This window comes from Oncorhynchus mykiss, chromosome 7, assembly GCF_057628025.1.
Source record: "Oncorhynchus mykiss isolate SJ-2025 chromosome 7, ASM5762802v1, whole genome shotgun sequence".
Classification (NCBI taxonomy): Eukaryota; Metazoa; Chordata; class Actinopteri; order Salmoniformes; family Salmonidae; genus Oncorhynchus; species Oncorhynchus mykiss.
In genome coordinates, this window is record NC_143028.1 from 49,232,460 (window position 1) to 49,246,551 (window position 14,092).

The following is a 14,092-nucleotide window of genomic DNA, read 5'->3' on the forward strand; positions in this document are numbered from 1 at the left end:
TTCTGTATTAATATACAAGTCTGTACCCAAACAATTCAAGCTTCTACTTCTACAAATTCACCTTTCCAGAAACAAGTCTCTCACTGTTGCCGCTTGCTATAGACCTCCCTCTGCACCCCCAGCTGTGCCCTCAATACCATATGTGAATTGATTCCCACCCATCTATCTTCTGAGCTCGTGCTACTAGGTGACCTAAACTGGGACATGCTTAACACCCCGGCCATCCTACAATCCAAGCTTGATTCCCTCAATCTCACACAAATGATCAATGAACCTACCAGGTACAACTCCAAATCCGTAAACACGGGCACCCTCATAGATGTCATCCTAACTAACTCTCCCTCCAAATACACCTCTGCTATTTTCAATCAAGATCTCAGCGATCACTGCATCATTGCCTGCATCCATAATGGGTCAGCGACCAAAAGACCACCTCTCATAACTGTCAAACGCTCCCTAAAAAACTTCTGCGAGCAGGCCTTTCTAATCGACCTGGCTGGGGTATCCTGGAATGACATTGACCTCATCCCGTCAGTAGATGATGCCTGGCTATTCTTTAAAAGTCCCTTCCTCACCATCTTAAATAAGCATGCCCCGTTCAAAAAATGTATAACTAGGAATAGATATAGTCCTTGGTCCACTCCAGACCTGTCTGCCCTTGACCAGCACAAAAACATCCTGTGGCGTTTTGCATTAGCATCGAATAGCCCCCGTGATATACATCTTTTCAGGGAAGTTAGTAACAAATATACACAGGCAGTTAGGAAAGCTAAGGCTAGCTTTTTCAAACAGAAATTTGCATCCTGTAGTACTAACTCAAAAAAGTTCTGGGACACTGTAAAGTCCATGGAGAATAAGAGCACCTCCTCCCAGCTGCCCACTGCTCTGAGGTTAGGAAACACTGTCACCACCGATAAATCCACTATAATTGAGAATTTCAATAAGCATTTCTCTACGGCTGGCCATGCTTTCCACCTGGCTACCCTACCCTGGTCAACAGCCCTGCACCCCCCACAGCACCTTACCCAAGCCCTCCCCCATTTCTCCTTCACACATATCCAGATAGCTGATGTTCTGAAAGAGCTGCAAAATCTGGACCCCTACAAATCAGCCGGGCTAGATAATCTGGACCCCCTCTTTCTGAAATTATCTGCTGAAATTGTTGCAACCCCTATTACTAGCCTGTTCAACCTCTCTTTCGTATCATCTGAGATTCCCAAAGATTGGAAAGCTGCCGCGGTCATCCCCCTCTTCAAAGGGGTTGACACTCTAGACCCAAACTGCTACAGACCTATATCTATCCTACCCTGTCTTTCTAAGGTCTTCAAAAACCAAATTAACAAACAGATTACTGACCATTTCGAATCCCACCGTACCTTCTCCGCTATGCAATCTGGTTTCAGAGCTGGTCATGGGCCTATTGTCCGGACCTCAGGCCGTCTCTATGGCGGGTGCCACAGGGTTCAATCCTCAGGCCAACTCTCTTCTCTGTATACATCAATGATGTTGCTCTTGCTGCTGGTGATTCTCTGATACACCTCTACGCAGACGACACCATTCTGTATACTTCTGGCCCCTCTTTGGACACTGTGTTAACTAACCTCCAGACAAGCTTCAATGCCATACAACTCTCCTTCCGTGACCTCCAACTGCTCTTAAACGCAAGTAAAACTAAATGCATGCAATTCAACCGATCACTTCACGCACCTGCTTGCCCATCCAGCATCACTACTCTGGACGGCTCTGACTTAGAATACGTGGACTACAAATACCTAGGTGTCTGGTTAGACTGTAAACTCTCCTTCCAGACTCACATTAAGCATCTCTAATCCAAAATTAAATCTAGAATTGGCTTCCTATATCGCAACAAAGCCTCCCTCACTAATGCTGCCAAACATACCCTATACTCGTTGACAAACCCTTTGGCTACAGGTTATGTGTTGTGTTGTTCTGGGTCTTATTTATAATGCGTCTTCCCCCAACCCAATACCCCCAGTGTTACGGCTTTCTTCCGTCGAAGGAGAGGCGGACCAAAATGCAGCGTGGTTATTTCGATACATCTTTAGTGAAGATGATAAACACGAACAATACAGTACCGTGAAAACCTAAACAGCCCTATCTGGTGCAACCAAACACAGAGACAGGAACAATCACCCACGAAACACTCAAAGAATATGGCTGCCTAAATTTGGTTCCCAATCAGAGACAACGATAAACACCTGCCTCTGATTGAGAACCACTCCAGGCAGCCATAGACTATACTAGACAAAACCACGAACCACAAACCCATGACCTACAAAATACCCCAAGACAAAACACACCACATAAATAACCCATGTCACACCCTGGCCTGACCAAAATAATAAAGAAAACACAAAATACTAAGACCAGGGCGTGACAGAACCCCCCCCCCCCCCCCAAGGTGCGGACTCCCGGCCGCACACCTAAACCCATAGGGGAGGGTCCGGGTCCGGCGCGGGACGTGGACCCCACTCCAACAAAGTCTCAGTCCGCCTGCATCGCGTCCTTAGATTGGCGACCCTCGCCGTCGACCTTGGCCCAGGAACCCTCACCAAGGGCCACACTGGACTGAAGGGCAGCTCTCCAGACTGAGACCCAGCTCGGGACTGAGGTGGCTCGGGACTGAGGGGTAACTCGGGACTGAAGGGTAGCTCGGGACTGAGGGGAAGCTCGGGACTGAGAGGAAGCTCAGGACAGAGAGGAAGCTGAGGACTGAGATGAAGCTCAGGACTGAGAGGAAGCTCAGGCAGGTTGATGGTTCTGGCAGATCCTGGCTGGCTGGTGGATCCTGCAGATCCCGGCTGACTGGCGGCTCTGGCTGCTCCATGCTGACTGGCGGCTCTGGCTGCTCCATGCAGACTGGCGGCTCTGGCTGCTCCATGCTGACTGGCGGCTCTGGCTGCTCCATGCTGACTGGCGGCTCTGGCTGCTCCATGCTGACTGGCGGCTCTGGCTGCTCCATGCTGACTGGCGGCTCTGGCTGCTCCATGCAGACTGGCGGCTCTGGCTGCTCCATGCAGACTGGCGGCTCTGGCTGCTCCTTGCAGACTGGCAGCTCTGGCAGCTCCTTGCAGACTGGCAGCTCCTTGCAGACTGGCAGCTCCTTGCAGACTGGCAGCTCCCTGCAGACTGGCAGCTCCCTGCAGACTGGCAGCTCTGGCGGCTCCTTGCAGACTGGCAGCTTGGCTGCTCCTTGCAGACTGGCAGCTCTGGCTGCTCCTTGCAGACTGGCAGCTCCTTGCAGACTGGCAGCTCTGACAGCGCTGGACAGGCGGGAGACTCCGGCAGCGCTGAACAGACGGGAGACTCTGGCAGCGCTGTAGAGGAGGAAGGCTCTGACAGCGCTGGACAGGCGAAGCGCACTGAAGGCCTGGTACGTGGTGCTGGCATTGGTGGAACTGGGCCGAGGACACGCACAGGAAGCCTGGTGCGGAGAGCTGCCACCGGAGGGCTGGTGCTTGGAGGTGGTACTGGATAGACCGGACCGTGCAGGCGCACTGGAGCTCATGAGCACAGAGCCTGCCCAACCATACCTGGTTGAATGCTCCCGGTCGCCCTGCCAGTGCGGCGAGGTGGAATAGCCCGCACTGGGCTATGCAGGCGAACCGGGGACACCGTGCGCAAGGCTGGTGCCATGTAAGCCGGCCCAAGGAGACGCACTGGAGACCAGATGCGTAAAGCCGGCTCCATGACACTTGGCTCGATGCTTACTCTAGCCTGGCCGATACGAGGAGCTGGTATGTACCGCACCGGGCTATGCACCCGCACTGGAGACACTGTGCGCTCCACAGCATAACACGGTGCCTGTCCCGGTCTCTCTAGCCCCCCGGTAAGCACAGGAAGTTGGCGCAGGTCTCCTACCTGGCTTCGCCATACTCCCTGTGCGCAATAAAATAGGGGGTGTGGCGCCATCCTCCTTGATATGTTCAAACACATCCCATCCAGTTCAATGAGGTCCTTACACATCAATCATCATGACAACTTCAAAGGAATAGATGCAATATATGCATAAATTAACACACACCCTAACACGTGACAACAGGAACAGGATGCACTTATATGGGCATAACCACGTGATAACTTGCCGCCAGGATGTTCTGCCTGGATGCCGATATTTGGGCATACACACGTCATCCGGACATAGGGTCATAAATCAAACATTTGACGCGTGCCGTCTACTGTATTGTCTCTCTCACCAAATAACAAAAATAGAAAGAAAACAGTAACCAGCTGAACATGACAGTATGCCAGTGGGAGGCAGGACAGTAGCAGGTGACTATTATGATTTCCCATTGTAGCCAACTCAGTTGCAACAATTCCATTACTAATTTTTTTGGTGACGGAATTATGAGTTTTAATCACTTACTAATTCATAAACAAAATTGATATTAGTAAATCACTATAACTATTTGGTGGTCGACGATTACTTGTTACTTCTGTCAACTTTCATTATCCTCCCTCCTCAAGAGGGAGAGAAATTTTTAAATATCTTAAAGATACAGTATGTGGGATTTTGGTAACATAATTACAAGGCACAAGGCAATGTAAACAATTTCTCCAAAACATCATTGTGTTTTGATGTATTTCTGATACCTTTTAAGACTTTTCCTGGTAGCTTTTCTAACACCCCTTTTCCATCTGTTTATCCGGAAATCAAAGCCTTTAAAAATGACTAATTAAAGATGGAAAATTATTGAAGCATCTATATATGCCTTCCCAAAAATATAGACTCTTAGCTTTCATTTGACATCCAATTTGACATGCTCCGATGAACTTCACATGTTGGTACTCATGGGTCCTTTTTAGATAGAAATTCCTTTAGAAACTGTGCACACCTTGGAGAGGTGTGTGGCCACTTGGAGACACCAGTCAGTCCTCTCACTCAAACCCTTGTCATGTTTGGTGTCTTATGTTGCACCTACCCCACATTTACCAGGAATATAGTTATTATCATGTTAATGAATGTAACCAGAGTATTTTCAGATTTCGGTATCAACAAATGTGGCAAAAAAGGAAGTAATTGTAAAATGCACATAAAATCATCAGTGTAATGTTTGTATTCAGTATTGTGTCAGGTGAACTGTTCAATTTCAATTTAGTCACATCCATATAGGCCAATTCCCATGAGTGTAAAAAGTTAAAGGGTGAGGATTTTGGGAAAAGATCATTCATGAATGAATTATCTATTAATAGAGAGGCCGGTGGAAATGGAAGAGCATTGATCTGTAATAACTCAATCAATATTCCATGTTTCATGTGTACTCAGTGTATCCAGAAGAATCAGGTGCTCCTTTACCCATGAGCACAGCAGAAGAGAAGCTGGAGCATTTTCTCTCTCAGGCCCTGAGGACCCCTCTAGCCACCCCTCATCCTAGCCCCCCTAATCCCCCTTGCACCATGTCTCCCAACTTTCCCTGAGGCCAACCTGCCACCCTCCCTGGTTCTCATACATGCTGCATATTTCATGAGGAAGTGCTGGAGTAGGGAGGAAATGACCTCAGGATCACCAAACTATCTAAAGTCTAGACATCTTGACCGATAGGAACGTCTTCTACAAGTGTCTAACAAAAATAAACTTTGATCTGAGAAAGAAAAGCTTGGGCTTTCTGAAACATGACTCTTTTTATTATTATTTCCTTCTCCCATCCATTTCATGAGAAAGGGCTACAACAGTGGAACTGTTGACAGTAATTATCTTTGTCTGGCTGCTGAAGCTTGATTTGGTGCACCGCCTTTTTCTTATTTTAGTTTTGTCCGACTCTGATCCTCAGTCCTTTTGACCAGGAGAATATCAAACTCTGTCTGGGCTGAGATGCATGGGGGAAGGAGGCACATTTGAATAGATTCAGACAGCATTAGGGGAAAGGGAGCACAGGCTACACTGAATCAGCTCAAAATAACCATCAGAAACAGTGTGAGAGTTGAGGCACCAGGTTAATGGATGTAATGACTCCCTGGGCCATAGGACCTTGGGCAGAGATTGAATCAAAATGACAATGTGTGGAATGACTACCCTCAGACATACTCTTTTCTGTGTCTGCTGTTGGTTTATCCTGACTCTCCCATGGAAATACCTGGGTTGGCTGATATACAGTATATTTAATGTATCATGAAGGTGAGGAGAATGTATATATCATCCTAAAGGGGTTGCAGTGAGAGGTAAAATGAGGGTGAGATGAAGACAGCAAATATGGGTGAGAAGAAAAGAGATGTGGCAGTACAAAATGAAAGGGAGAAAGATAAGGTAAGAAGAGAGAAAGTGAGAGAGGAGAGAAGAAAATGGAGAGACGCCAATAGAAAGAAGGGGGAAAAACTGGCACAATACCAGCGTTGCAGGGACGTTAAAGGAAAAACAAGTGTTTCCATGGCAACTCCTGCAATGAAAAACTTTGCCTGACAGCATTTGAACAGCGCCTTCATGACTCTACTCCTTTTATTAATTCCAGCCTCTTACCCTACAGCTTCATTAGGGCTCCTCAGGTTCTAGCGGCTACTTATTCAGGTCAATCCCTGGAGCACAGGACCCAAGGAGCAGCTAGTTCCAGCAAGACAAGACCAGAATACCTGCCCAGTGAGGAGCGCATCGTAGGCGTGACTTAATTGGTGCCCTGTCATTGCTCTTGTACAATGAGGGCCCCAAAAACTGACTAATGTATGCCATATGTTTTCCTCCTAGCCCCACTAATACAACAGGTCAGGCTCATGCATTTGCCTGAGCTTGAACACAGATTTGAATGTGATAGAAAAATAGCAAAGACTTGTGGAGTTGACGTTGTGTCATACAACACTTTACTTAAGTGTTTTCTAAAATACTTCAAAAACAACCAAGAATGGGACATCAAAATTATAGAGATGCATTAAATCAGAGGGCTTAAGGGCAGGAGTGTTAGAGAGGGTGACATTGGGCTCTACTGTAAAAACAGAAGGAAAACGTTGGCCCCTGGAATTAGAAGGTCAAGATGAATCCCTAAGCCAACCTGAGGGTGGGTGTTCTGTACTCTACCTGGGTTGTGCAAAGATACTCGCGTGGAGATGTTGATTTCCTGCAGATGCTCCAGTGTCTCAGTGTGGAACAGGCGAATAGAAGAGCCCTCACTAAAGGCCATCCAAACTCCTCCCCCAGCCCGCACCATATGGGCCACGGTCACCATGGGGTCTGGGTGTACCTCAAACCTCTGGAAGAGAGGGAAGGGGGGAAGCTGTGAATAACATCACTATGGAAGCAGTGAATAACATCACCATGGAAACCATAGTAGAGATGGGACTTAAAATAGGCCTAGAGCTGGCAAGCAAATGCTTACACACAGAACATGTAGATACAAATCAATGACCAAACAGTATGGCCACCGGTTTACAAATATGTTTTAAATTAGATATACTGTAGATCTGAGTTTTTATGAATACAATTAATTTTACATGTAGAGATCCTAGTCTAAATGCAATAGAACAGATTTGTTTTGTCAAATCACGTGATGTTATCTGGGTTAGCTTTCTCTGCTTTCAGATATAAGGGTTATGTGAGGAACTGCTTAGGTACGTGCTTCCAATCTGGAGAAAAAATATTATCCTAGCGAAATCTGGACATTTATAATACCGGTATATTGCATTCTGGCTATCAAAACAAATTACCATATAAAGTGTGACGATACTGTCTGTAATTGCTTATTTACCATTGCTCTGCACATCACAATTTTATGGACTTGTATGTAGACACCTTATCCATAATGAAGTTATAATATCATAGATATGACTTTATTAAACGTATGCATGCACATAAAAACTCACCCACACAGAAGCACATACACAAATGTGCACACTAAAGAAAGTACTGTGGATCAATGATATATAATAATGTGGCATAATCACCTTCCGGTGTAAAAACCATCCAGATTAAAAACAAAAAACTACGTTTTAAATCTCAAATATGTAACTTTTTGGGCGACCTGACCAAATTCACATAGAATTGTGAGTTATAGATCTGTCATTCTCATTGGAAGCAAGTCTAACAAGCGGTAGATCTGTTCAATGTGCCCTATTTCTATGCTTCCCGTTCTTAAGTTGTGTTTTTACGTCTTTTACTTTCCGTTCTGTGCACCAGCTTCAAACAGCTGAACATACTATATTTTTGGTTAATTAACAAATATTTCACAGTGGTTTAGATGGTACAATGATTCTCTACACTATACTTGCTTGTTTTGTCACATAAACTGAAATTAGGCGAACTATTCGAATTTTAGCAAAAAGGAAATGACAGAGTGATTTCTGCATATTGCACCTTTAAGTGATAAATAGGATGAAAAATAAATGAAATTCACATGAGCACCACAATGCCTACTCCACTCTTGCTCCGCCAAGGTTTTCCAGCACACAGCTTTGACCTACTACAGTAGCTATGTTGGTCTATTATACTTCAAACAATGTGTAGACAGGTTTCATAGGATTGAAACCTTCTCAAATAGCCTAATTCATACTCTTAGAGGAGGTGCTCCCACAATAACGTGGTTTGTACCGCATGCAAGGTAAATTATAGAATTTTTCACACCACTAATTCAGACTCTTCAGAGGGATAATGGATTTTACTGTGTCCTGCTAAAATGATGTGTGTGTATATATTAGCCCCACATCCTTAGGCTGTATGTATTTTTTAGATATAAGCCCATTGGAAATTGTAGCATCATAATCTTTATGGCAATAATAAATACAAACATAACTTTAAGCTACATATTCACTTGGCAGAGGTAATGAACTGTCCTTTGATCAGCACAGCAATTGATTAAACAGGACTGTAACGGTTTTCTTGAGTTGAAGGAGAGGCGGACCAAAATGCAGCGTGGTTTCTATTCATGGTGCTTTAGTGAAGAAAACTATACATGAATAGACTAACAAAACAATAAAACGCGAGAAAACCTAAACAGCCCTATCTGGTGCAAACACAGAGACAGGAACAATCACTCACAAACACACAGTGAAACCCAGGCTTCCTAAGTATGATTCTCAATCAGAGACAACTAATGACACCTGCCTCTGATTGAGAACCATACTAGGTCGAAACATAGAAATACCCAAATCATAGAAAAACAAACATAGACTGCCCACCCCAACTCACGCCCTGACCATACTAAATAATGACAAAACAAAGGAAATAAAGGTCAGAACGTGACAGTACCCCCCCCCCCCCCCCCCCCCCCCCAAAGTGCGGACTCCGGCCGCAAAACCTTAACCTATAGGGGAGGGTCTGGGTGGGCGTCTGGCTCTGGCGCGGGACGCGGACCCCACTTCACCATCGTCTTAGTCCGCCTTATTGTCTGCTTCCGTGGCCTCCTAACCACGGCGACCCTTCTAAATGACCCCACTGGACTGAGGGGTGGAAGCTCTGGACAGAGGGGCGGGGGCTCTGGACAGAGGGGCGGGGGCTCTGGACAGAGGGGCGGGGGCTCTGGACAGAGGGGCGGGGGCTCTGGCGCCTCTGGGCTGAGGGGCTCTGGCGCCTCTGGGCTGAGGGGCTATGGCGGCCCCTGGCTGACTGGAGGCACTGGCGGCCCCTGGCTGACTGGCGGCCCCTGGCTGACTGGCGGCACTGGCGCCCCCTGGCTGACTGGCGGCACTGACGGCCCCTGGCAGACTGGCGGCACTGGCGGCCCCTGGCGGCCCCTGGCAGACTGGCGGCACTGGCGGCCCCTGGCAGACTGGCGGCACTGGCGGCCCCTGGCAGACTGGCGGCACTGGCGGCCCCTGGCAGACTGGCGGCACTGGCGGCCCCTGGCAGACTGGCGGCACTGGCGGCCCCTGGCAGACTGGCGGCACCTGGCAGACTGGCGGCCCCTGGCAGACTGGCGGCACTGGCGGCCCCTGGCAGACTGGCGGCCCCTGGCAGACTGGCGGCACTGGCGGCCCCTGGCAGACTGGCGGCACTGGCGGCCCCTGGCAGACTGGCGGCACTGGCGGCCGCTGGCAGACTGGCGGCACTGGCGGCCCCTTGCAGACTGGCGGCACTGGCGGCCCCTTGCAGACTGGCGGCCCCTTGCAGACTGGCGGCGCTGGGCAGACTGGCGGCGCTGGGCAGACTGGCGGCGCTGGGCAGACGGGGGCTGACTCTCGGGTTTCCATCCACGCCGCTGTGCTGCCTCCTCATACCAGCGCCTCTCCGCCTTCGCCGCCTCCATCTCTTCTTTGGGGCGACAATATTCTCCAGGCTGTGCCCAGGGTCCTTTACCATCCAACTCATCCTCCCATGTCCAGTACTCCTCGCGCTGCTCCTGCTGCCGCTGCCTGTTACCACGCCGCTTGGTCCTGTTGTGGTGGGTGATTCTGTAACGGTTTTCTTGAGTTGAAGGAGAGGCAGACCAAAATGCGTGGTTTCTATTCATGGTGCTTTAATGAAGAAAACTATACATGAATAGACTAACAAAACAATAAACTGTTACGGTGCGTGAATGAGGACCCAAAAGCGAATTAACGTAAACAGAGCTTCTTTAATGACAAAACATAGGTAGGCTCAGATGGACCGGCAGATTCCGACAGGACAGGACAAGGTTGCAGCAAACATGACGATAGTCTGGTTCAGGCATGAATAACACAAACAAGAATCCGACAAAGACAGGAGCAAAAACAGAGAGAGATATAGAGGACTAATCAGAGGGAAAAAGGGAACAGGTGGGAAAAGGGGTGACGAGGTAGTTAGGAGGAGACGAACAGCTGGGGGAAAGAGGGGGAGAAAAGGTAACCTAATAACGACCAGCAGAGGGAGACAGGGTGAAGGGAAAGGACAGAAACAAGACACAACATGACAATACATGACAGTACCCCCCCACTCACCGAGCGCCTCCTGGCGCACTCGAGGAGGAAACCTGGCGGCAACGGAGGAAATCCTCGATCAGCGCACGGTCCAGCACGTCACGAGAGGGAACCCAACTCCTCTCCTCAGGACCGTACCCCTCCCAATCTACTAGGTACTGATGACCACGGCCCCGAGGACGCATGTCCAAAATCCTACGGACCCTGTAGATGGGTGCGCCCTCGACAAGGATGGGGGGGGGGGGGAAGACGAGCGGGGGCGCGAAGAACGGGCTTGATACAGGAGACATGGAAGACCGGGTGGACGCGACGAAGATATCGCGGAAGAAGAAGTCGAACTGCGACAGGATTAATGATCTGAGAAATACGGAACGGACCAATGAACCGCGGGGTCAACTTGCGAGAAGCTGTCTTAAGGGGAAGGTTCTGAGTGGAGAGCCAAACTCTCTGACCGCGACAATATCTAGGACTCTTAGTTCTACGCTTATTAGCAGCTCTCACAGTCTGCGCCCTATAACGGCAAAGTGCAGACCTGACCCTCTTCCAGGTGCGCTCGCAACGTTGGACAAAAGCCTGAGCGGAGGGGACGCTGGACTCGGCGAACTGAGATGAGAACAGCGGAGGCTGGTACCCGAGGCTACTCTGAAAAGGAGACAGCCCGGTCGCAGACGAAGGAAGCGAGTTGTGGGCGTATTCTGCCCAGGGGAGCTGTTCTGACCAAGACGCAGGGTTGCGAAAAGAAAGACTGCGTAAGATGCGACCAATAGTCTGATTGGCCCGTTCTGCTTGACCGTTAGACTGGGGGTGAAAGCCGGAAGAGAGACTGACGGAAGCCCCAATCAAACGGCAAAACTCCCTCCAAAATTGAGACGTGAATTGCGGACCTCTGTCCGAAACGACGTCTGACGGAAGGCCATGAATTCTGAAAACATTCTCGATGATGATTTGTGCCGTCTCTTTAGCAGAAGGAAGCTTAGCAAGGGGAATAAAATGAGCCGCCTTAGAGAACCTGTCGACAACCGTAAGAATAACAGTCTTCCCCGCTGACGAAGGCAGTCCGGTGACAAAATCTAAGGCGATGTGAGACCACGGTCGAGAGGGAATGGGAAGCGGCCTGAGACGGCCGGCAGGAGGGGAGTTACCGGACTTAGTCTGCGCGCAGACCGAACAAGCAGCCACGAAGCGACGCGTGTCATGCTCCCGGGTGGGCCACCAAAAACGCTGGCGAATGGAAGCAAGCGTACCCCGAACGCCAGGGTGGCCGGCTAACTTGGCAGAGTGAGCCCACTGAAGAACGGCCAGACGAGTAGGAACGGGAACGAAAAGAAGGTTCCTAGGACAAGCGCGCGGCGACGGAGTTTGAGTGAGTGCTTGCTTTACCTGCCTCTCAATTCCCCAGACAGTCAACCCGACAACACGCCCCTCAGGGAGAATCCCCTCGGGGTCAGTGGAGGCTACTGAAGAACTGAAGAGACGAGATAAAGCATCAGGCTTGGTGTTCTTAGAGCCCGGACGATAAGAAATCACGAACTCGAAACGAGCGAAAAACAGCGCCCAGCGCGCCTGACGCGCATTAAGTCGTTTGGCAGAACGGATGTACTCAAGGTTCCTATGGTCAGTCCAAACGACAAAAGGAACGGTCGCCCCCTCCAACCACTGTCGCCATTCGCCTAGGGCTAAGCGGATGGCGAGCAGTTCGCGGTTTCCCACATCATAGTTACGTTCCGACGGCGACAGGCGATGAGAAAAATACGCGCAAGGGTGGACCTTGTCGTCAGAGAGGGAGCGCTGAGAAAGAATGGCTCCCACGCCCACCTCTGACGCGTCAACCTCGACAACGAACTGTCTAGTGACGTCAGGTGTAACAAGGATAGGTGCGGATGTAAAACGATTCTTGAGGAGATCAAAAGCTCCCTGGGCGGAAACGGACCACTTAAAGCACGTCTTGACAGAAGTAAGGGCTGTGAGAGGAGCTGCCACCTGACCGAAATTACGGATGAAACGACGATAGAAGTTCGCGAAGCCGAGAAAGCGCTGCAGCTCGACGCGTGACTTAGGGACAGGCCAATCAATGACAGCTTGGACCTTAGCGGGATCCATCTTAATGCCTTCAGCGGAAATAACAGAACCGAGAAATGTGACGGAGGAGGCATGAAAAGAGCACTTCTCAGCCTTCACAAAAAGACAATTCTCTAAAAGGCGCTGGAGGACACGTCGAACGTGCTGAACATGAATCTGGAGTGACGGTGAAAAAATCAGGATATCGTCAAGGTAAACGAAAACAAAGATGTTCAGCATGTCTCTCAGGACATCATTGACTAATGCCTGAAAGACAGCTGGAGCGTTAGCGAGGCCGAAAGGAAGAACCCGGTATTCAAAGTGCCCTAACGGAGTGTTAAACGCCGTCTTCCACTCGTCCCCCTCCCTGATGCGCACGAGATGGTAAGCGTTACGAAGGTCCAACTTAGTGAAAAACCTGGCTCCCTGCAGGACCTCGAAGGCTGAAGACATAAGAGGAAGCGGATAACGATTCTTCACTGTTATGTCATTCAGCCCTCGATAATCTATGCAGGGGCGCAGGGACCCGTCCTTCTTCTTAACAAAAAAAAACCCCGCTCCGGCGGGAGAGGAGGAGGGGACTATGGTACCGGCGGCAAGAGCTACAGACAAATAATCTTCGAGAGCCTTACGTTCGGGAGCCGACAGAGAGTATAGTCTACCCCGGGGGGGAGTGGTTCCCGGAAGGAGATCAATACTACAATCATACGACCGGTGTGGAGGAAGAGAGGTGGCCCTGGACCGACTGAACACCGTGCGCAGATCGTGATATTCCTCCGGCACCCCTGTCAAATCACCAGGCTCCTCCTGTGAAGAAGAGACAGAGGAAACAGGAGGGATAGCAGACATTAAACATTTCACATGACAAGAGACGTTCCAGGAGAGGATAGAATTACTAGACCAATTAATGGAAGGATTATGACAAACTAGCCAGGGATGGCCCAAAACAACAGGTGTAAAAGGTGAACGAAAAATTAAAAAAGAAATGGTTTCGCTATGATTACCAGAAACAGTGAGGGTTAAAGGTAGCGTCTCACGCTGAATCCTGGGGAGAGGACTACCATCCAGGGCGAACAAGGCCGTGGACTCCCTTAACTGTCTGAGAGGAATGTCATGTTCCCGAGCCCAGGTCTCGTCCATAAAACAGCCCTCCGCCCCAGAGTCTATTAAGGCACTGCAGGAAGCTGACGAACCGGTCCAGCGTAGATGGACCGACAAG

At 49.4% G+C, this 14,092-nt stretch overlaps 1 protein-coding gene across 1 annotated transcript in view; it reads right to left on the bottom strand.

The window, feature by feature from the left end:
- The window catches only part of LOC110528967 (rho guanine nucleotide exchange factor 10-like protein), a 153,370-nt gene that overhangs the window by 22,987 nt on the left and 116,291 nt on the right, over positions 1–14,092 (bottom strand). The window contains 1 exon segment of the mRNA XM_036983546.2: positions 7,025–7,196. Within this exon segment, the coding sequence (XP_036839441.2) occupies positions 7,025–7,196 (172 nt within the window).